Source organism: Hyperoodon ampullatus (assembly GCF_949752795.1).
Source record: "Hyperoodon ampullatus genome assembly, chromosome: 11".
NCBI lineage: Eukaryota > Metazoa > Chordata > Mammalia > Artiodactyla > Ziphiidae > Hyperoodon > Hyperoodon ampullatus.
In genome coordinates, this window is record NC_136924.1 from 58500263 (window position 1) to 58526011 (window position 25749).

Sequence of the window (25749 nt, forward strand, 5' to 3'; positions counted from 1 at the left end):
CAGGCTCTAAAGGTGGAAGAGAGGAGATACAAGTCGTGAATCAGGGTCTTTTCTTCTCCAGACCCCACAACTGGGTGGGTCTTTAGCTCTGCAAGCCCTGGAAGATACCACTTCTTTCAGAAGGGCCAGCATTGCCCCGGGCTGGGATGTACTCACCATCTTGGCTTCTGATGGCATAGGGTGGCCGGAGGGAGAAATGGAACCACTGCTGTTCACTGGTGGGCCAGGGATACCAGGAATGTTGGGCACCATAGACACAGGTCTGGCCAGCTGGATCCAGAGAAGGAAGAAAACCCAGAAGGGAACATAATGCTATTAGTGGGGCAACAGCTTCCCCAAATGAAGTGCTTTTGAGGTTGGCACATTTGGGCCTGTTCTGTGCAACCTGCCCACAGGGCATGCAGAAACAGCCCGGGAAATACCATCCCCCAGGGAGGATCACAGGACAGGGGATCTAATCCTTCAGTGCTATGACAACTTCTATGGGAAAGGCTGAGGCTGTATCTTGAGGAAAGTGGTGGGCAATTTGTGAGGTACTTAGTGCCAAGTGAAATCAACCAATCAGCAGGCTGGCAAAATCAATTCTTAGACCAGGAGCCAATTGTCCAGATGAGCCTTTGTCTAGTGTTCCATAGGGCTGGATTGGCAGAGGTTAGTGAAGAGTATGGGCAGGCTGCCATGTTCAACGACTACAGATCAGAGCCCACGTTCCCCTGGGGCTCATGTGTGTTTATGAGCATTCAGGTGGAAGGGAGGGGTTAATGTCTTGGTAGGGTTGGCTGCCCCAACTTCAGAGCTCACCGATATAACAGAAGGCATCTGTACCGGAGGCCCTGGCAGCACAGGCATGGTCTGTCCATTAGCAAGATGCATGACGAGAGGGAGGGAGCCAGTGGGAGACCTAGAGGAAATATGAAGTGAAATGCTCATAATACAGACCCTTTTGCCAATGATCCTCCTCCTATAATTACAGCAGATTTCCCAGTCTTTTCTAGTAGCGTTGTAAAATCTTGGCACCCTCATGAAGGTGGATAAAGCAGGGAATGCTACTTACCTTACCTTATAGATGGAGAGAAATCGCAAGATCTTTACACCTTGCAAATTAAATGCACCACTGAATTCAAGTGGGTGGGAAGCTAATCCTATTAAGAGTTTAGAACAATTAAATAAACATCCCTACCACTGGCATGTATAAATTCTGTCTTGCCTTAGGCAAGGAATACTTTGACCAAAGCTGCCATTTTGCAAAGCTGAATTATGTCAAACTCAAAATGATAGCCAAATCTGAGTAAGTTCCTCCTGTTTCTTTCCACGTTTTGCTCGACTCTGTCTAAGAAAGAAGCCATCCCTTTGTATTTTTCTTAGTGGGTCTAGAGAACAATAAACTTTTAGAGACTGAAGCCTGACAGCAACCTCTTAACCACCATGGGTACCTGGGGACAGGATCTTAAGTCATCCCATTAGGAAATCTGTATGGGCCATGCTGGGAGTGAAGACAAAATTAGGAAGAGCAAAGACCAAGAACCCTAACTGGGACTGAGGGGAACAACCAGACTTAAAAAAGATGACTTGGGCTTCCCTGGTGGCGCAGTGGTTGAGAGTCTGCCTGCTGATGCAGGAGACACGGGTTCGTGCCCTGGTCCAGGAAGATCCCACATGCCGTGGAGCGGCTGGGCGCATGAGCCATGGCCACTGAGCCTGCGCATCCAGAGCCTGTGCTCTGCAACGGGAGAGGCCACAACAGTGAGAGGCCCGCGTACCGCAAAAAAAAAAAAAAGATGACTTAATGGGTTTCAGCGCCTCATTCAGTAGTGCCTCCATAAACATCCATATGATTGAGGCCAAGAACTAAATATATACTTCCCTGTGTGACCTCCACCACTATAATGAACTTCCTAAAGTTCTAAGGATTCTTCTTTTAGATCAAAGAAGTATTAAACCTCCAAATTAAGACAGTACACCCCCAAATAAATTCTTGCTTGTCTACTAAAAAGGTAAAGAAGATTCTGTTTATGGGGTGAAAAATTTATGTTGAGAGACAATCTCAGTGACTTGTTTTCCTTGAGTATTCAGACACAGTCTCTATTTAATCAAATAATTTAACACAGAGGAAAGACATTCAGGCTTCACTGTTTCTCCCTGCTCTCTTTACTTACCCCAGTTGCCTGTTGGATGGTGGAGCCTGTGTGATGACGGAGGTTGGGGAAGGAAGGGTTGGGTGAAGTGGATCATAGCCCAAGTGGAGAGGCAGGGAGCCAGGGCGTACGATGGTAGGTGTGGGCGTAGAGATCACAACAGGCTTTGGGGCAACATCCTGGGGAGAAGACACCAACAGATCACAAAATGCTTTAAGGGACTGCTTATAGGGAAATACATAGCTGGTAAAATCTAGTATAAATTTATTGGAAAGAGTACTTGGACTACTCATGTAAATCTTGACCTGATTCCATCGTGATCATAGACCCATACCTCACGTGCCATTCAGTAGGAATGCTGAGTTAAGACCTTTTGGCTATCTCCCTTTCCGGGATGATGGCTATATGAGTGAGATGACAGTTGGCAGATCACTTGAAATTTCTGTAGAAGCACTAGAGTACCATATAAATTCTAAGGAGTGTTATAATTTTTTTTGGCAGGGGACCATGCCGTGCAGCATGTGGGATCTTAGTTCCCCAACCAGGGATCTGCAGTGGAAGCGTGGAGTCTTAAAACACTGGACCGCCCAGGAAGTCTCAGGAGTGTTATAATTTTTCATGATCTAGATACTCTCATTCTAAACTTGATGCTCAAGTGTCCACTGATCTCTAATGGGGAAAGACAGGTATAAGACTGGTGATAAGGCAACCCAACTGGTCTTAACCCAACGTCTCCTATAGACCCCTTAAAAAAAGGGCTACGGAAGTTTGAATAATGATCATATTGTGGTAAAACAAACTGCTTCCCACTGTTAAGTTGTAAGGACCTTAGATTGCCAGTGGCTACAGTGGCCCTGAAAACATCTCTAAACAGCCTCTAGGACCTGGCTGCTGATGAAAAGAGGAAGGGGGGTACAGTTGTAATGTTTATGGAGAGGGTAGTTTTGAGATGTTAGCAAACCAGTTTTGGAGGGAGGTAAGATGAGGTACAGATGCTCTATCCACAGTGGATATTAAAATTAATAACCACTGGGGCTTCCCTGGTGGCGCAGTGGTTGAGAGTCCGCCTGCTGATGCAGGGGACACGGGTTCATATCCCGGTCTGGGAAGATCCCACACGCTGCGGAGCGGCTGGGCCCGTGAGCCATGGCCACGGAGCCTGTGCTCCGCAACGGGAGACACCACAGCAGTGAGAGGCCCGTGTACCGCAAAAAAAATAAAAAATAAAAAATAATAACCACTGGTAGCACAGTAGAGACTGGAAGGAGGTATGATGGGGCTTCTGAGGTTATGATGAAATTATCAAGGTGTTGGTTACATAAGCTGTAAACTTTGTGAAGATTCAGTAAGCTATATACTTACAATTTATGTGCTTTTCTGTATGTGTGTCATGTTTCAATAAATTTATAAAAAAGGGGCTTCCCTGGTGGCGCGGTGGTTGGGAGTCCGCCTGCCGATGCAGGGGAAACGGGTTCGTGCCCCGGTCCGGGAGGATCCCACATGCCGCGGAGTGGCTGGGCCCGTGAGCCATGGCCGCTGAGCCTGCGCGTCGGGAGCCTGTGCTCCGCGGCGGGGGAGGCCACGGCAGTGGGAGGCCCGCCTACCGCAAAAAAAAAAAATTTATAAAAAATACTTCACAAAAAGTTTACTTTAAAAAAATAATAATCAGAATCCTGATAGATACTCCCTTTGAATCACTAGAAAACTTCCCTCTGGGAAGACTTTTTTTCTAAATTGTTTAATGTTCAGTTTGTGAATTATGTGATTTTTCTTTCCCACTTAACAATTGAAGTAGTACAACATACATAAAGTACGTTAATCTAAAGGATAAAATAAAACTAAATGACTTTTTATATATGTAACAAGTCTGTTGATGGACATTTGGACTGCTTCCAGTTTTCTGACTATTATGAATACAACTGCTATGAACTTTCTTATATACTTCTTTTGGTGGACATATGCACTAATTTCTCTTCCGTACAGACTTACAAATGGAGTTGCTGGGTCAGAGAATAGGTGTAATTTATATAAATCTTCTGAACAATTAACATTTATTTAAATATAATTGGGCTTCCCTGGTGGCGCAGTGGTTGAGAGTCTGCCTGCCGATGTAGGGGACACGGGTTTGTGCCCCAGTCCGGGAGGATCCCACATGCCACGGAGTGGCTGGGCCCGTGAGCCATGGCCGCTGAGCCTGCGCGTCCGGAGCCTGTGCTCCGCAATGGGAGGGGCCACAGCAGTGGGAGACCCGCGTACCGCAAAAAATATATATATATATATATAATCAATCCTCCTGTATCACACAATATTTATACAACTAACACATCAAAACTTCATCTATCAATTAACGTTTGAGATGACTGTTGGTAGAGTTTTACCTTCTCCTTGAGTGGTGGGGAGCAGGGGCTAGAGGCAGGACTGTCAGGTGGGGATGAGTCTACCTCCACTGGTTCTTCTTCTTTGATTTTGATGTCTGGTGTAGAAGGCAGAGACATGTCAAGGGGCCCAGAAGCAGCCTGTTAAAAGAGAGAAATGAGCATAGTTCAACCTCATGATTCCCTTCAAGTTAAAGCTATATCTTCCCAGTTAAAAGATGAGGGAATATACTTCTAAGAAGTTCAGTCCTTGGTCAAAGCACCAAACTGAAAGTCAAAGAAATGTGGAGCCCAGGTTTTATGTACAACTCTGGCCAAATCCTTTAACTTCTCAGGGCTTCTGTTTCCCTCCTATAAAATGAAGTTATATCTGCCTCACCATGGGTGAACACTTACAAAAATTCCGAAAGGGGAAAAAAAAAAAGCAACCTTAAAATGCTTATAAAGGCCCTGAAAGGAGAAAATAAAGAAAGATGTAATTTATCCATGTAAATACCATGACTATATTATTTTTCAGGAAAGTACGATTCCTGAATCCAGTGCCTTCCTATTCCCAACCAGCTCCACTGGCTACTAGAGAGCTGTGAACAATTTTTCTGTCGATCAGAATGACTAGGTTACCCAATTATGAAAAGCAAACCAAATCAAATTGGCTATTAAAGTACTGTCAACAGGACAGGAAATATCTTTTCTGGGGAACTCTCCATGCTCGATGGCGTTCTCACCCCAAAATCTGGTGCTAGAGGCTAGAAGTTAGGAAGATGGGGTTTTGGGGTAACAAAGAAAGGAAAGGCTGATCATTTGATCAGTGAAAGAAATTAGAACTTGGTCCTAGGAGCAGGACTGGAGAAAACCAGAAGGGAAAGAGTACTTTTCTGGCAGTGGTGCAATCAACTCACAGAACTGTGGAGCCGTAAGTGGCTTTGAAGAGAACAATAAACCATCTGAGATGGCCCTGATACTGCGCCACAATAGGAGAGCTGGCACTGCAGTTCAGTTTCATGACAGAGTGGGTCTTTTGTTCTATTCTTCCCATATCCTAGGCTTCTTGGTGAAAGAGGAGCTTGTTTTTAATTTATCCCTTGCTATCTTAATCACTAGAAATATTGGTATTTGAGCAAACTGAAGATAATCTAGTGTCTACTACATGGTAATGTAGTGGTAATGGTTCTTTCTCTCCAATCTGATAAGGATGAGCAACAGCAAAGATGGTTTCATTTCTGCCCTCATTTTTTCTACACAGATGTCAGGTCCAGTTGGGCTAATTCTCAGATCCCTGAAGTCAGAGGGTGGTAGGAAGGAGAGGCCTCTAAGTAAATACAATCACAAGTTTAAAATCTGCTAGAGGAATCTCCTAGAAAAGCTGTGGTTCAGAAAAGTTTGGGGCTCATTAAACACTCCTGGAGACAATTTTCCACTGAGCCTGTGCTTCTCATCAGGTAGACGTGAAGACTACCCCTGACCCAGCAGGGAGAAACACTGAGAGATGCCCAATGAGTAGAGGCCTAACTGTTAATGGCTTCCTGTGTCAAGTGAGCTAAAATGGAAGTGGAAAAGACTTGGAGCATTAAAAGGAGGTTACTTTTCTTGAATTTGCCTATAATGAGTTTGGTTTAAAATCCTTCCCATCCTGGTGGAAACAACTTGACTGATTTCTTTGTTTGGGGGGAGGGAGAAATGAGGGGGGATGAGGTAAGGAAACTGTAAAATAAAATTATACCACATAGGTTGAAGCAACTGATTGATGAGACCTGAGTCTCTGAAGAAAAAGAATGACAAGCAGACTGTGGCTAGTTCTGCTGTCTGAAAGGAGAACTACAAATATATGCCACTGTTTCCCCACTTTCTTTTAGTCTGCGGGAGACAGCATGAAATGAAGATCACAGAAAAGCTATGGAACTTGGAAAGACCCCCAGTAATAAGAAAACTTCATTCTTATAATTTAAGATGGATGAAAAAATCATGCACAAACTCTCTTGATTTACCTGCTATCTCCCTCTTAAGAGGGAAAGAGCTCCTCCTAGAAATTTTTTCTTATGTCTTGGCTTTCCTATATTCTCATGGGATTCCATGCCTCACTGTACCATGCAGTTATGGGAGGTACATGTGTTAATGTATATATGTTTTGAGATATACTGGAATTTTTTTCTGAATTATTATGGAACACAGACATGATTTTACATAGTGACTAATAACCCAGAATTCTAATTCTAAAGTAGAGTAAACTTTGATCTCAATTTCCTTTTTTTCCAAAACCCCTTATTCCATGGGAATTATTTTTCTTTGACCCTGCTTCTTGAACTATTTCCTCTGATCTTCCACACTAAAGGATTCTCTAGGGATCTTGAATATAAAGGTTAAAATCAGAATCACAGCACCTCAGAATTCGAAGTGACTCCAGTATTTTAATCCTCTCTACAATATCTATACTAAGTGGCCTACATATAATTGAACACACTTTGTGATAGCTTCCTATCCTGGTCCTATTTCTACACCTGGGGCACAGAGAATATTAAGTTTAACCCCTCTATTACAGGAAAGCTCTTCAACTAGCAATGTTTGAAGACTGCAATTTTGTTCCAATAAAATTTCTTTTCCAAGCAAAATGTCCTCAGTTTCTTTAAATGTTCCCAAAGTGACCTAATTTCTAGTTCTTTCACCATCCTGGTTGGTCTCCTTTGAAAGGCTTTAAGAATATCCTTCCTTAAGCTTAATGTCTTGAATATTACTAGGGAGCTACTTAAAGGCAAGAGCGAGATACACTGAAACAAAGAAGAGTTGAAATTCAATAAATGTTTATTGATTGGCTGATTGAATAAAACAGTCCAGGTGACAAGTCTGATTAGCTCAGAAAAGAGTGGAATTTAGCAAAAAAGATGTTATCTAACAAAATCTGAGTAATTTATAATCTTTTTTAACATCTTCAACATATTCAGAACAAAAATAATTAAAAAATAGATTACTGAACAATGCTCCACTGGAAGGGCAAGAAGACTGATTTTTGATGAAGATCCAACACTTGTGCTGATCCATCATCTGGACCACCTAAAGACCTGAATGGCTGACTAGGATCTGTGAGTACTATCTGGTTCTACAGAACCAAGCCCATAATTTTGTGCTTTAACCACTTAAGCAAATTAATTAATTATTAATTTGCTTAATTATTAATTATCCCAGGGCACAATGAAAGTTGCCTAGATCTGAACACTACCAGTTTTTCAGCAAAAGTCCCGTCTCTTGCCTTTTTTTCATCCTCATCTGCAGCTTTCTTGAATTCATGTTCAAAAGAGCTAGCTAGTTCATTGAAGAGCCCCACCTCTTCACAGTTCTTCAGGAATCTAGTCGGAGTAGGAGTTTGATCTGTAGACATGAAAAGAAAAGGAACCTCTGTTTTAGTTTTGACCTGAAATTAAAACTTGAGAGCACATAGAGAACACATTTTTATTTTTCTATTTGGAGTGAATCTCTGTGTTCAGGCAAATTTGCTTTAATGGAGCTCTAGTAAGTAAAGACTGGTGTTAGACCACCAGAGGGTGTCTGTGCTGTGCTGCCTCAAGGCCAGCAGAGGGAAGTCAGAACAATGTTTTTGTGTGACTATCTATGTAACCACCTTTCTCCCAGAGGCTGGTTTCAGCTCCCTCACCCCCAAACAAAACAAAACCGCCCACCCAGGTGGAGTCTGTGAAACCTCCAGATAGGAAAATCAAGTACAGTTAAGCTACATTTTCTCTTTACACTTACTCCCTGCTAGGTCTGAAGTGAGTAGGTATACACAGATGGACGTTAAAATCTGATGAGGAGAAGAAACTGAGGATCAGACGGTTGACTCTACTTGCTAAAACTACCAAGTAAGAAATGGTGCCTTGTCTTTCAGTTGTCACTGAGGTAGGGTCTATTACCTTCTGAAGGCATTCCAGGCAAATCTAGGGTCTGGGGAACAAGACAGCAAGATCATGAGCTAGAAAAGGAAACTGCAAACAATAGAGCTCATTTCATAGAGACCTGGGCCTGAGAGCAAATTCGAGAAACCAGGATATTTGGATTTAGATTTGCCACCCAAAATATCCTCTCAGAGGCTGCACAAATCTTTCCTCAGCATAGTGCCTCTGCCCTTGGGAAGAGGAAGTCTCTTGGTAAGCCATGGGAACTTTTTAAGTGATCTGAATTTTAGATTTGAGCTTCTCTCTCCCCACCCAGTTTTTCTCTCTTAGGTCAGTTGAATCTTGTTCCCTGGTCCTAACTCTATTATGATAGTTTTCCTTGACATACTAATCACCTCAGGGATTCATGTCATACTCCAAACCACTAAATTGAATGATAGGGATAGAACAATGTTTAAATGATATTTTAAGGAGTGAGACCTGGGGCTAAAATCACTCCTTCTAGCATGATCAGCTGGGAATAGTCCAGTGGGATTTTCCATGGAAACAACATAATTTTTTTTTAATTTAAACAAAACCTCTTCTGAATCAGAAGAGTGTTTGGAAAAATTACCACTACCTCCCAAAATAGTTTTAAAAGGTTCTCTGGCAGCTTTGGTTGGCCAACGATAAAGCCACGTTCCCTCCATCTCTGGGTGAGTGGAGGTAATATTCCCTTATGCTTAGAGAGTACTTCAGTAAGGGCACATAAAAAAGTCACGACTCAAGTGGAACAGGATGGGGCAGCTAAGGGCATGGCTATGGCAGAAGAGGGCCTTTTGGATCTCTGGTCTGAGGCTCATATAAACTTTTCCCATTCATGAACAAACAGCCAAACAGCCAGAAAATGTATAAGAAAACCCTTAGCCTGCTCTGATGATTCCAAAGAAATCAACAGGTGTTTACTGAATACATTCTGTGTTTTGGTGCTATAAGCATACACTTGTGTGTATATTTGGGGGAGGGGGAGAGAGAGGAGTATAGGAATCTGGGCCAAATATAAGAAAAGTATAACCATATTGGCCCAGTATAAGAATCTGGGCCAATATGGTTCTTGCTATAGAGAACTAAGAGTATGTTTTTTAGTTGAGGAAATCAATTTATATATATAGTATCATAGTATACAAAAAAATAGGTGCCATGTACAGTAGAGAATAAAATTGTTATAGAAACTAAAGACAAGTTAATGACAGCAGTTAGGAAAGGTTTCAAGAAGCGGGACTTGAGCTGGGCCTTTAAAGAACAGCTTCAGATGGTAGAGAAGAGAGATTAGGAAGATAAGAGGAATAAGTCAGGTGAAGGCACAGAGAGAGGCAGGGTATGGGCACCGATATATAGATGAGGAGAAAAAGGTATGTCTATGTCAACTTACATCCCATGTTAGGGATGTAAGTTGCATCTAAAGTTGGGTGGGGCGCATAGTGGAGGGGCCCCGCAGGCAGTGCTGAGTGCAGGCTCCGAGCAGAGGGGCTGGCGGAGTGCCTTGGGGTGCAGTGTGGGGCACCTGTGAGCCCAGGGCGAGGTGTCCAATGAACAGATGGTGCCCCTGGGAGCCTTGCCGACTGGCAGGACTACAGAATGGTACCCCTAAATGGAGAGAGATTACAGGGCTGATCAGAGAGGACGAGAAACAAGGAAGGTTTCTGAAGGAGAGCATCCTCCGATTCTTCCCCCACCTGAATCCCTGTTGCTATGAAGACCACCAATGGGACTGAGACCTGGTATGAGAGCCTGCACACTGTGTTGAAGGCTCTAAATGCCACTCTTCACAGCAACTTGCTCTGCCGGCTAGGGTCAGACAACCTGACTGAGGAGAGGCAGGCCAGCCTACCTGGCCGCGTGACAACTCCTACACATACATTCTCTTCATCATGTTCCTATGTGCTGCCACTGTGGGCACCCTCAGCCTGAGATACACTCGCTCCTGCAAAGTGGGTAAGTGCAGTGACCCCTATCATGTATACATCAAGAACCAGGTGTCTATGCTCTGATGCTAAGAGCCCGGGGATGGCAGAAGATCAAGATTCCTGAGGATTATCTTGTGGGGCCCCCAGAACTCAGCTATGTGTTACATCAGGCCTCAGAGTCCTAGTCTGTAAGATCAACAAGAAACGGTGCGAAGGGAGGTCGTTACTGGGGTAGGAGGAGAGGATTTGGCAGAACTAGGCCTTGTGGATAAGGATTTTTTCCAGCAAAGATAGACTTTACAGACAGTGGGAGCCCTCTGAACAAATATAGAAAAGTAGCAGGAACTCCCTGGTGGTCCAGTGGTTAGGACTCTGTGCTCTCACTGCCAAGGGCCTGGGTTCAATCCCTGGTTGGGGAACTGAAATCCCACAAGCCGTGCAGTGTGGCAAAAAAAAAAAAAAAAAAAAAAAATATATATATATATATATATATATATATATATATATATAAAAGTGGCAACAGATGATGACAAATGAGTGTTCTAGTGGCTGGAGTGTTGGAGGCTAGGGGTTAGAGGAAGTTGTAGCAGAGGGAAATGAGACAGGGAAATGCCCTGAGGACACATTTTTCGATGTGTTATCTTCAATGACCTGAGAAGCAGCAATGATTATCCCACAACACAGACAGGAAATCTAAGTCATATTACTTATTTATATTTTTTCACATTCTGTGTTTTTCAGCCCATTTAACATTTGTGATTTTACCCCTTGTGAGGGAAGCAGAGCAAGTGCCATTCTGCCCATTTGGGCCAAAGCAGTGCCATGACTGGAACCCAGGTTCTCTGGTCTCCTTGCCTAGTGCTTTGCAAAACTCTGTGCTACCTAGGAGTGGATCTAGGCCTGAAACTTACATAATTCTGGGGGGGCCCTCCTTAAGAAAAAGAATTTTAAAATATCTTATCTTTGCAAGTACTACAAAAACATATCACCATGTTAATACATTGTTAGGGCCCCTACTAAGATCTTAAGGAGGAACTATGTGAGTACAGGGCCCTGACTGTTAAGCCTCATTAGCTCCATGGTTCCTGTGCCCCTCCAGCCATGTCCCAGTGCCCTTCCCAGCCCCATCTCCAGTCCTGGGGACTTCACTACCTCTAAGGCAGCCTCTAACATTTTGAATGAATTCTGTGAGAAATTTTCTGATATCAAGTTGAAATCTACCTCTAGAAGATTATTATCACACCTAGAAGATTATCATATTAAAAAAGGCAGGTACCTGATTCAGTGGAAGGAGAACCAGCCCTGATTCTACTACCAGTGTAGTGTATAAACTGGCTAGACACTTAAAAATAAATAAATAAAATAAAATAAAGTTGGGTGGACACCATGGGGCTAGGTTATAGAAAGCCTGAAAACCCAAATATAAATAGCCTTAACGTAAGAGAAAACAGGAAGATAATGACAGATTTTGAGCAGAGAAGAATTTCAGGAAGTCTGGCTTTTCGACAGAATGAAAGGTGGATTAGAATGAGAGACGAGTCAAGGAGGCCAGCTAGGAGACTATGGAGGAATTCAAGCACAGTGACAGTGGATGGCAGGAAGAACAGAAAAGAACAGAACAGTCAGAATTTGAAGAAAGAATAAAACAACTCAAGATTTTGATAATACTGCTATCAGTGAATAACAAAGGAGAGGAATTGGTTTAGGGCAGGGGTCCCCAACCCGTAGGCCGTTACTGGTTCGCAGCCTGTTCAGAGCTGGGCCGCACAGCAGGAGGTGAGTGGCAGGTGAGCGAACAAAGCTTCACCTGCTGCTCCCCATCGCTCCCATCACCCACTGAACCCTCCCCCTACCCCCCCACTCCCACCCTGCCCGCGGTCCTAGGAAAAATTGTCTTCTATGAAACAGGTTCCTGGTGCCAAAAAGGTTGGGGACCACTGGTTTAGGGGACAAGGAGTTCCCTAATTGACAGTCATTGACATGAAGATTTGAATGACAGAAAGACAGGCAAGTAAGTGTTCAATAAGGCGTTGAAATACATGTGAGATAACCAGGTCTTAATTTAGAGATATGAGAATCACTAGACTAGATAGGATAGCTGAAGTGTGCAATGGGGCGGACACTCCAAAACAGAATGCGAAGAATAACAGGAAAACATTTTATCTCCTTGGGATTGTCCTGTATCAATTTCTCTCCCCACTGCTGGAGGGCGGCATAGGCTTTTCCACGCATTTGGAATAACCTCTCCAACTTGATAACCTTGACCCAAATTTAACTCTTTCATAAACTTCTCCAATCAATTTCACTTAACAATAATTCTCTTAGTATTGATATTGTATTATTCACTTATACTTGACTGCAAATACTAAAAATTTTTTTCATATATACATGCTCTGACAATAAACTTAAGTATGTGTTGCCTACATATATGTTTACGTCCTCTCCACTCTTTCCAAGGACCTCCCCCAGGCTTTCTTAAGGATCATCAATGACAATGTCCCCAACTCGAGTCTTTTTCCAGGAATTACAATCCACAACCTCCAGCAAAGTGCCTGGTGGAAACAGTAGATACTCAACAAATACTTGCTGAATTAATAAGGAACAGGAGATCTGTAGTGCAAGCCCCTTTCTTCATGTACAGAAGTATGGTAGGAGGTCCTCTCTTTCCTTCTCTGTGTCTCAGGCAGCATTTTGGCTAGTAGTACTTAGAGAAATTGTGTCTTATCTGAGTTATTAACTGATATAATACAATAATCACCAACTAAATCCCCCATTGGTTAAACATTGGGGTAAGCTTGTTTTAACTCAGGCTAAATCAGAACCCCTCATGGTATCAAAAGAAAAAGCCCATTGGTTTGTCTGTTTGTCTAGCTGAAAATGGCACAACAGAACTGCTGCACGGTTTGAGAGGAGTTGCTGAGAATGCTCCCTTGAGAATGGCATAGGTAAGCAAAACAATATCCAAAAAAACCAGTGAGAGGTTCCAGGTCACCCAAATTGGCCTAGAAAAGTCCCACTGACTAAGTGTCTTGTTTGTCCTCAATGGTGTCTGGGTTCATAAAGGGAAGTTGAATTTACAAACTGACAATCTGCCTACTGGGGGTGGGGGGAAGATGACACTGACACCCAGTGGAAGAGAAGTAGCCAGGCTAGGTCGGCTCTCTTGCTTTCTTTTGTTCACCCCTTCACTGTGGATAGGGAGAAATGTCAAAGGCGCCTTTTGTCTGTAAATCTTCCAAAGTCCTAATAAAAAGAAGGCAAGGAGGGAATAGACTGAAAGAAAGCTAAAACAAAACCTCAACACACCCACCTCAAAAACCACAGAACCCAATCGTATTAAAAACTGAGAGTGGAGGACACAATAGAAACTTGGGAGCTTTCAGTGTTCCTTTTTCCTGATTAAATGCAGATCACATAAGGGCTCTTAATGGGAGGAGGGGAGTACAGCTCCCAGTACATCTGGTCCTTGGTATTAATCTTAACTGTCTGGTGATATCAAGGCACATGGCTTCTGGGGCAGCAAATACCTGCAATGATGACTGAGTCAGTTCGGGCTGGGCCAAATTTCAATGTCATCTCATGCTTGTGTTTATGAACTGCCAGGTGGTCCTCGTTTGTAAATCTCTGAAACGAAACAGAAACAGAGATGTGAAAAAAAAAAATAATAAGCCATTCAGTGCCTTTTTAAAATGTCCTACCAAATATCCTTCAACAAGGTTGGTCCCTGGAAAGAGGAACTGGAGAAGGAACAGAAAGGGGGAAAAAATGGAAATGATGGAAAAGGAGAGGAGATGGATTAAAAAAGAGAAAATAGGGAAGGAGAAAACGAAGCACTAGAAATCCTGGAGGAGAGGGTAAGGGGAAGACCGTAGCACCAACTGCTCTGTAATATCAGGTCCAAACTAGAGAAATGGACAGATTGTTGGTGAAGTGGGATCCAGGAAGGAGGTTCCAAATGAAAAATACATTAAGGCAAACTCGTAGCAAACAAGGGGAAAATAATTTCTAATAAAAATAATAAAGAAAGGAGAAGGGAAAGGCTGGGTACTAGTTGGTCATCACAAAAATAGGAAATTCAGAATGAAGCTCTCCACAGTGGGGCTGAATTGGACTGTTTATGAGCGGGCTAACAGGGAGATAAATTATGCAGGATTAGGAGAACAATTTAACTTCCTGGCCCCCACAGTGCTGCAGCAGGCGTCTGCCCAGATCTTTGGCTCAGGGTTTTAATGAGCCAGGATGGAGCTGTAGAGGACAGAGACCCAACGGCCAGCAGTAATGGCACACACCAGCCCCACTGGCCAAATGCTGTCTCCCTTAATCGGGCAGCCCGCCTGGGCTCCATCAGCCATAAAGGGGCCAGTGCAATGTTGTTGGCTATATAATGGTAGAATAAAAATGCAAGCAAAAAATTTTTGTTGGGTAGGGAGAAGCCTGTGGCCAGGATGGGGGAAGGGAAAAAGGAGATGGTACAGAGATTTTATTTATTTAAGAGTTTGGGTGAAAGGACAATGAAAATGTGAGGCTAGGTCTGCCTCAGTTTTATGACTAAGTAAGACAGTGTTACTGGACAATAATTTATGCTCCCACCCCTTCTTCAGAAGGGGGAGGTGAAGGGAACAGATGAACAGCAGTAATTCAAAAGAATGATACACTCAAAATTTCCTCTGAGGCTGGCTGGCTAGTTCCTTCATTAAAATATGCCTGCAACACAGTAACAGCTTGGATGCTGCAGTTTTCCACAGCTCTTTCACCAGCCAGGCTCCAAAACATGGTGCTATTTGTCTTTTTGTTTCTTTCTAAAAATAATGATTGGTTAGTCCTCTCTTTTCACTTTCCTCATTAGATAGATACACACTTCCCACCAAAACTATACCTTTAGCCCTCTATCCACAGCTCTTCCTGACTGCAAACCAGACAGCAGTTGGCCCCATCCTAGCACCTATCCAGTCAAGAAAGCGACACTGAACTGTTTAAATTCCTTTATTTTATCTAAAAGTAGCTTTTCCCAAATTTGCTCTGAGCCCTATCATAACTAAAGCCAGCTTAAGACCTAAAATCCTTCCAGGCTAGGCCTATAGGCCTGAAGGGTGAAGGAAAATTTCAATTAAAATATGAAGAATCAAGAAGTAAAACAGTCAAAAAAACACTGCCTTAGTGGTTTCCAATGGATCTAGGACAAAACCGAATAAAGTGTGGGGATATTTAGCCAAGAACTTTAGTTTTCTTTATCGCTGGTGAACCGTAGATATCAACTTTGTCAGTCACAGATTTTTCCTAAGGAAAGAAGGGTGGGGGTGGGAAAGGAGGGGAACAGTCTGTTAACCATGGGTATATTTCTAGGTTAAACAAGTCACCATGGAGGGTCTGAGACTGCTGGGTATTCAGTAAAAGGAAATGAGCAGAACTAGTCTAAAAAGGAGGAAAACCCATCATTTCACAAAGATAGGAAGAGTAGTGGATTAGACGGGTATACGTTTTCAAAATGTAATGGTAATAACAATCTTTTTTCAAAAATACGTTTATAGGTAACTTCAAGGAAATTTCCTGTAGGTAGCTTTAAAAAATTGGCACAATGTTCCAGAATACAGAAGAATGACTTTCAAGCAAAAAAGTCCTTTTCTACTATTGGAAATATAGCTTATCCAAAACTGCTTGGAGGAAGATTTTATTTTAGAATTAATTTAATTTAATTTATTTATTCATTTTTGTTGGCTGCGTTGGGTCTTTGTTGCTGCGTGTGGGCTTTCTCTCTAGTTGCGCGAGCAGGGGCTACTCTGTTGCGGTGCGCGGGCTTCTCATTGCAGTGGCTTCTCTTGTTGTGGAGCATGGGCTTCAGTAGTTGTGGCACGCCAGCTCAGTAGTTGTGGCGCACAGGCTTAGTTGCTCCACGGGCATGTGGGATCTTCCCTGACCAGGGCTCGAACCCGTGTCCCCTGCACTGGCAGGTGAATACTTAACCACTGCGCCACCAAGGAAGTCCCTTGGAGAAAGATTTTAAACCTCCAAGTTTCGCTCTCGTTAGGATTGTTTAATATTTTATTTTAATTTAATTTTTTTTTTTCGGTATGCAGGCCTCTCACTGTTGTGGCCTCTCCCGTTGCGGAGCACAGGCTCAGCGGCCATGGCTCACGGGCCCAGCCGCTCCGCGGCATGTGGGATCTTCCCGGACCGGGACACGAACCTGTGTGCCCTGCATCGGCAGGCGGACTCTCAACCACTACGCCAACAGGGAAGCCCAGGATTGTTTAATATTTTAAAAGGCAACTCTGCTTCTTGTTACAACTTCTCTGCACAGTCCTGACTTGTTTGTCCTCTAGTTCTTGTTCCTCTCTGCTGCACACCCCCCACTTCCTTCCACACCACCCTATTCCCCTTTGAGCTCTTTATTTTTTCCAAATCAAAAGCTGGGATATGAAGAGGACTGAAGGTGGCTGAAGGGATCTCCCACCTATCAGCATCTCAGAGGGTTTTGATAACTGTGAACGTGGGTAGAAAAAAAAAATCACGTCTTTATTTTCACTAAACTCTAACTGAAATTTAGCATTCCTAATTCATAATAGAAATTGCACATATTTTCATATCACATTACAGTTATTATAGATATCTCAAAATAGCCTTTATACTCATCACTACTTCAAAATTATGATAGTCACTAGACCTACCACTAGAACTTATAGACAGCATTATGCTTAAAAAAAGCACATGTTACATTATCAAATATTTTTAAAACATTTTTAATAACTATATATCAAAATAATTGCTTCCTTTGTAATCCTATGTCTTTTATTTTATTTATTTAAAAATATTATTCTGAGAAGGGGTTCATAGGCTTCACCAAACTGCCAGTGGGGGTTATGACACCACAAAAGTTAAGAATCCCTCCTGACTAAATCAGGTAGTATGCTTCAGAGGATGAGCCAAAAGGGCAGAATTTTAAGAAGCAGGGCACTGGCCTGGTTCTGGCTCCGGTCATCTCTCCCTGCTATTTCTAACACAATTCTTGTACGCCCAGAGTAGGAGGGAGAGAATAAAAGTTTACTGAAGTTTTTTTTTTTTTTTTTTTTTTTTTTTTGCGGTACGCGGGCCTCTCACTGTTGTGGCCTCTCCCGTTGCGGAGCACAGGCTCCGGATGCGCAGGCTCAGCGGCCATGGCTCACGGGCCCAGCCGCTCCGCGGCATATGGGATCCTCCCAGACCGGGACACGAACCCGTATCCCCTGCATCGGCAGGCGGACTCTCAACCACTGCGCCACCAGGGAGGCCCAAGTTTTTTTTTTTTTTAAATCAAAGTGAATGTCACTCTGGCTATGATTTTCATTGTTCCTTATATTCTCTCTCGTTCATTAAGAGTTAACTCAAGAATTCTCTAGATCAATCTTGAACCACATGCTTAGGAAACCATCCCTCTAAAAGCAATTTCTCAATTAAAACATCTAAAATTATTAAGTGATAAAAATTTGACCTTATTAAAAAATAGATTAGGGGCTCCCAAAAGGATTTCCTTTTTGAATTATTGCCCATTTAAAAATCTAGCTCTCCCATTTGTTAATACCCTTCGTGGGTCTTCCTTTGTTCTTTGCTCTTACCTATGACTAAGGTTTTGGCAAAGAGCCACTCAATTTAGGGAACATTCACTCTGGTTGTAGGGTAAATAATGATAATTATCAATAAATGTGTAGATATTCACCATCTCCAAGAAAACTGAGGGCTGATATTATTCAAAATGGGGGCTAAAGAATTTGAGTTACAGTGGATCAGGAAGGCATTTTATATGCCTTGGGAGAAGATTTGAATAGCAACACGATAAAGTTTAGAGTCTTATTTGCTCAAGTAAGTGAATCAGGACAGCTTCTTGGCATAAATGGGAGAGGGAAAGTATTATGGGCTAATTTGCACCCTATCTATAGACCAAGATGATTTAGATTTGCCCTATCCAATACGGTAGCCACTAGCCACAAGTGGCTACTGAGCACTTGAAATGTGGCTAGTCTAAATTGAGATGTACTGTACTAAGTCAAAGACTTAGTACAAAAAAAGAAAAAGAGAATGTAAAATATCTCATTAATTTTATTTTGATTATATGTTGAAATGATAATATTTTGAATATACTGGGTTAAATAAAATATATTATTAGAATTAATGTCACTTGTTTATTTTTGATTTTTAATGTTGCTACTAAAAAGTAGATATGTAGCTTGCATTTTGTGATTTGCAATATATTTCTTTTGGACAGCTCCGACCTAGATAACATGCTCGAAGATCTAATGGGAATTTTAATCATGTGCCAAACTTGATTCCTTTTTTTTTTTTTTTTTGGCCGTGCCCATGTGGCTTGTGGGATCTTAGTTCCCCAACCAGGGATTGAACCCAGGCCTTCAGCAGTGAAAGTGTGGAGTCCTAACCACTGGATCGCCAGGGAATTCCCCAAACTTGATTTTTTCCCCACAAACACATTTTTTCTAAATACAGTTTATACTATATGGCAGTGGTTCTCAACAAGGGGCAACTCTGCCCCCGACATTTGGCAATGTTTGGAGAAATATTTGCTTGTCACAACCTGGGGGATGTTACTGAACTCTAGAGGGTTGAGGCCTGGGATGCTGATATATATCCTATAATGCACTGGCCAGCTCTCCAAAACAAAAAATTATCTGACCCAAAATGTCATTTGTGTCTCTGCTGAGAAACCCTGCTACAAGATAACAGGGAAAGAAAGAAACAAACAATCCAAAAAAAGGGCTGTTTTTTAGTTTCTCTTGCCAAACTGCCAACACATGTTTTTGGATCTGAAACTTGGAAGGAAAAAAACACAGGCAGAAAACTCCCAACCTCATTTCATAAAATGGCTGATGTACTACTGATCTGCAAATACTTAGGACAGGGAAATTAGGAAGATGGAGACAGAAGGTACTGTAATTGGGAGAAAAGACTAAATGGAATTCTCATGCATTGCCTTGTTAGTAGCAAGGAGATAACAGAAAAAGCAAATCAAAAAAATTTTGGCTATTTCTGAATTTTACTCCCCAATGGAGGGAAAAAAAATCAAGAAAGGAAATTTTCTTAGCTTAAGAAATGTTAAGAAGCATAAAATGGAATATCAGGACTATGAGGAAGTCAATCTGAAAAGTGGTATTAGTATTAGGATGGGCAGTGAAAGTACAGTTTTGATAAAAAGTTTCCATTTCTAGGAAGTTTCATTCTCACCCATCCTGCTGTGATGAGAAACTGGAACCCGGGGACTTCCCTGGTGGTGCAGTGGTTAAGAGTCCGCCTGCCAATGCAGGGGACACAGGTTCGATCCTTGGTCAGGGAAGATCCCACATGCCGCGGAGCAACTAAGCCTGTGTGCCACAACTACTGAGCCTGTGCTCTAGAGCCCGCAAGTTGCAACTACTGAGCCGGTGCCCCACAACTACTGAAGTCCACGTGCCTAGAGCCCGTGCTCACAACAAGAGATGCCACCGCAATGAGAAGCACACACGCCGCAATGAAGAGTAGCCCCCGCTCACCACAACCAGAGAGAAAAGTCCGCGCGCAGCAATGAAGACCCAACGCAGCCAAAATAATTAATTAATTAATTAATTAATTAATTAATTAAAAAAAGAAAAGAAACTGGAATCCTACCTACTAGCAAACTGACAAAATAAGCAGAGCTAAGTAAAAAGTTAGGAATGGCTTGAAGAACAAGCATGGTGTGAACTGGAAATCAGGAATACATGCCAATGAATGAAGCCTTAAATTTTTTTAAAATTTATTAAATTTATTTATTTTTGGCTGCGTTGGGTCTTCGTTGCTGTGCACAGGCTTTCTCTAGTTGTGGCAAGCGGGGGCTACTCTTCATGCAGCGTGCGGGCTTCTCTCACTGTGGTGGCTTCTCTTGTTGCAGAGCACGGGCTCTAGGCGTGCGGGCTTCAGTAGTTGTGGCACGAGGGCTCAGTAGTTGTGGCTCATGGGCTCTAGAGTGCAGGCTCAGTAGTTGTGCTGCACAGGCTTAGTTGCTCTGCGGCATGTGTGATCTTCCCAGACCAGGGCTCGAACCCATGTCCCTTGCATTGGCAGGTGGATTCTTAACCACTGCACCACCAGGGAAGTCCCTGAAGCCTTAAAGTTTTTAATTTTTAAAAAGTTGATGTATAATGTATACAAACTGTAAAAAATCTCAAGTGTACAGCTCAATGAATTTTTATATAAGTACATGTTGGTGTAATTACAACCCAGATCGAGAGATGAAACATTTCGGGCACCCTAGAAGGCCCCCTCATACCCCACTTTTCTTAAGCTTTTAAATGAAATAATTATATAAAACACTTAGTACCTGGCATACAGCATGTATTCAGTTAGTTCTCTCCTCTTTCCCTTTTTAAAACTCAAGGCAGACCGGTATTGTAGTAAAAATTAGTTTTTCTTTGTAGAATAATTCTAAATAAGTCCGTGCTTAGAGTTCTTTTCCTAATCCCGTTAAGACTAGTCTCCCAGAAGCTTTCTGAAACAGCAACACTAAACAGAATTGAAGAGAAGGCTCAGGGCAAATGAGAGCTCAGGCCAAACTAAAGCTAAATGTTTGTCTATTGACTCTGAGCCAAGCACAAGCATATGGGCATCAGAAATGTAGTAGTTTCAAGTAAATCCTTGGTAAAGTTTTGTGACTAATGAAATTTCTGTGCAGTATGCACTCAACCCCTAGCCAAATTCATTCCTAAAATGTTGTTTTTGGCCACCACAGCTCCAGTTTCCATGTGGATTTGTCTCACATTTAAAAATGCTCTTATATCCTGACCTATGATTAATTCACGTCCCTTTCCTTGTTTTAGAAGAGTAAGCCGGGGGAAGGAGACAAATCAGAACTCTTTAGTTATTAGGAAATGAGCCCTGAATGCCTAAACTATCAGGCAACTGAGTTTATATTTATGATAGTCTGAAAGTCACTTACACTGAAACCTAACTACTCTCTTCTCCAGAGTTTGTGGGTTTGGCAGCGCTTCATGGACAGAATAGCTTTCTTTTATTACAGTATCTACACTTGGGCATATTCTGATGAAAGAAAATAGTTTGAAAAAGCGGGAGAAAACTGAGAACTATAGGTAGCAAGCTATAGAATATAGTGATATTGGTGCTGAGTAGGGTGGCAAGAATAGCTGACCTTTCTTTGAACACTATTTAATCACTTCAGCTGATCACATATCCTGAAAGAAGAAACTGGGAGATCAGCAACAGTCTTAATAAGGCTTCTCACCCTCACTGCAGAGCTTCTATTCCCAATGCATCATTTATATTTGGGAAAGTGGGGAAAGGGAGAAGGGAAGGGACTAAATACACACACCTCAATCCAACATAACTTTCGTTTGTACCTTAGTCAATCTTAGGCTCCTGCTTTCTACTTCAAGATGCTGCTGTTTATGAAATGAGTCACACATCCTGCTTTGAATGCTTCATGGCTCTTGAATGAATCATTTCAAAGTACAGGATTGTTCAACAAATAAATACAACCACAGCAGCAGCAGCTCATAGGCTGCATGTGTGAGCAAGGTAATTTACAGAGGAAAAATAAGAACAGGAAACTTCTTCTCAAAATATTCTAAGAGAAAATGTTGTCAGGGGAATGAAGGAGTATAAACTAAAGGGAGGGGGAAAAACCCACCAAATTGTACCTAAGGTAAATTTCTTTGTCTGTGGATTGAGGAATTTTCTGCTTGGGGAAGGCTGTTTGAGTGTCTTAGAAGATTCTGGCAGCTGACTAAATTAGTCCATTGTAAAAAGAAGGAATTTTGAGAAGAGAGACATTATTTGATAGTTGGTCTAGCAGAGAAGCCATCTGATAGAATATATGCCCCTCAAGGGCAAGAATTCTCATATGTTTGCTCGTGGAAGTATTCCAAGCACTTAGAACAGTACCTGCACATAGTGGATGCTTAATAAACATTTGTTGAATAAATGCCAACTAGCAATATCTCATTAAAGGGCTACAAAGCATCCCCAACTTATAAAACTCTTATCCATGTGTACAATGGTAGGAGTATTTTCATCATCAACATTCAAAAGGAGAATTGATATTGTAAACACCAGCTCTTTCCTATGGAACTAAAGGCTGGGCCCAGTGAGGACCAAGAATACCCTAATGGGAGGAGATGAGAATAAGAAACAAGTAGAATTTCAAAAATTAAGACAACAGGAAAAGGGCAAAATGGCAGCAAAGGGGATTTAGATCATTGGGAAGAATTTCTTGACTTGGAGGGTGAAGGGGCTGAAATCAAAATCTCCCAAAGGAGATTTTAAAGGAATGTAAAATCTATTAGTTTTCTGGTCCTCTTGTATTTTTTTTTTTTTTTTTTTTGTGGTACGCGGGCCTCTCACTGTTGTGGCCTCTCCCGTTGCGGAGCACAGGCTCCGGATGCACAGGCTCAGCAGCCATGGCTCACGGGCCCAGCCGCTCCGCGGCATATGGGATCCTCCCAGACCGGGGCACGAACCCGTATCCCCTGCATCGGCAGGCGGACTCTCAACCACTGCGCCACCAGGGAGGCCCCTCTTGTATTTTTTGTAAATGATTTTTTTAAAGTAATTTAATATTTTATTTATTTATTTTTGGCTGCCTTGGGTCTTCGTTGCTGCGTGTGGGCTTTCTCTAGTTGTGGCGAGCTGGGGTTACTCTTCATGAGGTGTGCGGGCTTCTCATTGCAGTGGCTTCTCCTGTTGCAGAGCACGGGCTCTAGGCATGTGGGCTTCAGTAGTTGCAGCACACAAGCTCAGTAGTTGTGGTTTGTGGACTCTAGAGTGCTGGCTCAGAAGTTGTGGTGCATGGACTTAGTTGCTCCGCGGCATGTGGGATCTTCCCAGACCAGGGCTTGAACCCGTGTCCCTTGCACTGGCAGGTGGATTCTTAGCCACTGCGCCACCAGGGAAGTCCATGGTCCTCTTGTATTTTTATAACTTTATTTTCTCCTATTCTTCCACTAACACTTTCTATCCAGGTCAGTCTCTACTGATCTGCAAAATCCACCTGTTTTCAATTTTGTGCCTCCACACAATCGCCCTATTCTCAGACATGCCTTCCTCTCTCCCCTCAGTTTATCCAAATACTACAACTTTCCAAGGCCCAGCTAAAATCCAATTGCTTTTTGAAAGCTTCTCTCATCTTCAGTAGTCTATCTTTCCTGAACTTGTATGGTACTCTAAACAATCTGCACCATATAATTTAGAATTCTAGTCTACATGGTATCACAGTTTTATCCGTTAAACTATAAACTACCAGAGGGTTAAAAATGTATCCTACACTTACTCCTTTTTTGTTTTTTTTTGGCCATGACACGTGGCTTTGGAATCTTAGTTCCCCAACCAGGGATTGAATCCGGCCCCGGCAGTAATACCGCTGAGTCCTAACCACTGGACCACCAAGGAGTTCCCCTACACTTATTCCTTACCTTCCCCACCAACCCCATGCTGGGGCTTAACCCCGTGGAGAGCACACAATAGGCACTCAATAAATTCCTTTTTTTTTTTTTTGGTACGCGGGCCTCTCACTGCTGTGGCCTCTCCCGCGGCAGAGCACAGGCTCCGGACGCGCAGGCCCAGCGGCCATGGCCCACGGGCCCAGCCGCTCCACGGCACGTGGGATCCTCCCGGACCGGGCACGAACCCACGTCGCCTGCATCGGCAGGCGGACTCTCAACCACTGCACCACCACGGAAGCCCAATAAATTCCTTTTTAAGTGATTAGGTCAAGTTTTATATAGTGGTATGAGAAAAACTGTTGAAAAGCTTTATCACCTTTAGATTCTAAGACCTTTAACAGGGCACACTTTCAGAATGATCTGATCCCTTTCCATCTCCATTTCCAAAGTATATTTCATCATGCAAATAAGTGAGAATCAGTGTATCCTTCCCACTGTTTTGTTAGACACCAGATTCCCTTTATTACAGAAAGGCACTTAGGACACTTTCAGTACACTGGAGTTATATTGCTGTTGTATGAAAGGACACTGGTGCTATGTCTTGTGGGTCAATTTACTTTCTTTGGGTATCTGAGTCCACTGCTGAACTTTATTACCAACTAAAATACTCTGTGCAAAAAATGTCAATTCATCAACAGCAACCTTTTCCTTCTTCACTCCCCAAACCACTAGTGGTAATTTTAACCACATCCTTTTAAGCATTTTCTTTTAAGATCTCAATTACTTGAATTTTATTGGGCAGAATATCAGCATCCCACAGGAGTCAAGCCATGTCAAGAACTGGATTCCTTTGTTTACAAAGTTTACCCTGGAGAATCTGACAAGAGGAAAAGGTATATTACAATCAAATCAACAAACCAGTTGGGGGTTGGGGAGTGGAAAAATGATATTCAAACCCACAGTCAACACTGAATTGCTGGATCTTCACTGTTAGGATCTGGGATTAACATTAATGCATTATTCCATAACATACAGACCAATAATGCAACTACTCCTCTAAGTAGCAGAAGTTTTAAACACTCAGCCACACCCGATCACTCATTTTATTTTCGTTCCTGTTCCCTCCTCCTGTTTATGACAAATGTGAAAAATCATGAGCCCCATGGGTGGTATCTTTTGCCTAATAAATCACAGCAGAAAGGAAACAAGCTCCAAAGGTCATACAGGCCAACTCCAACCAGGGATTGGGCAGTGTAGAAAAGAGGGTGGCAAATATAATTTCTTGTCAGTTTAACTGAGGAAAATTAGGTATTTTAGTTTTATTTTATTTATGAATCTTGTTTATTATGGGATTGAGAAATATAATTTTACTTCAGGTTTCAATGTACTTAGAAAGTCCTGGTCATCTCAACTTCCATGGGATTCCCCAGTATCACAGGAAAGCAGTAAGTATAAATCTTTTCTCCTCCTCCTCTTGCTCTCTTTTTATTTTTTTATTGTGGTAAAATACACATAACATAAAATTTACCATATAAACCATTTTAAGTATACAGTTCAGTGGTATTAAATACATTCATATTGTTGGCAACCATCACCACCATCCATCCCCCATAACTCTTTTTCTTTTTTTAATTTATTTTTGGCTGTGTTGGGTCTTCATTGCTACGTGCGGGCTTTCTCTAGTTGCGGCAAGCGGGGGCTTTGTTGCGGTGTGTGGACTTCTCACTGCAGTGGCTTCTCTTGTTGTGGAGCATGGGCTCTAGGTGCGTGGGCTTCAGTAGCTGTGGCACGTGGGCTCAGTAGTTGTGGCTTGCAGGCTCTAAAGCGTAGGCTCAGTAGTTGTGGCACACGCGCTTAGCTGCTCCACGGCATATGGAATCTTGCCGGACCAGGGCTCGAACCCATGTCCCCTGCACTGTCAGGCAGATCCTCAACCACTGAACCACCAGGGAAGTCTCCAACTCTATTTTGTAGAACTGAAACTCTATACCCATTAAACAATAACTCCCCATTCTCCCCTT

The 25749-nt window shown here is 42.6% G+C and overlaps 1 protein-coding gene and 1 pseudogene across 2 annotated transcripts in view; one reads left to right on the forward strand and one right to left on the reverse strand.

Moving 5' to 3' along the window:
- Positions 1–25749, reverse strand: part of LOC307060666 (cyclic AMP-dependent transcription factor ATF-7) — a 97248-nt gene that overhangs the window by 17874 nt on the left and 53625 nt on the right. Inside the window, exons 3-8 of the mRNA XM_079715308.1 lie at positions 13865–13961; positions 7752–7870; positions 4514–4651; positions 2157–2314; positions 802–901; positions 157–270 (exon numbers count right to left, since the gene is read on the reverse strand). Coding sequence (XP_079571434.1) covers positions 157–270; positions 802–901; positions 2157–2314; positions 4514–4651; positions 7752–7870; positions 13865–13961 — 726 coding nt within the window. The remainder of the gene's footprint in view (positions 1–156; positions 271–801; positions 902–2156; positions 2315–4513; positions 4652–7751; positions 7871–13864; positions 13962–25749) is intronic.
- LOC307060579 (potassium voltage-gated channel subfamily E member 3-like) lies at positions 10123–10421 on the forward strand (annotated as a pseudogene). Its single transcript has one exon. The product of its transcript is annotated as a potassium voltage-gated channel subfamily E member 3-like (transcript).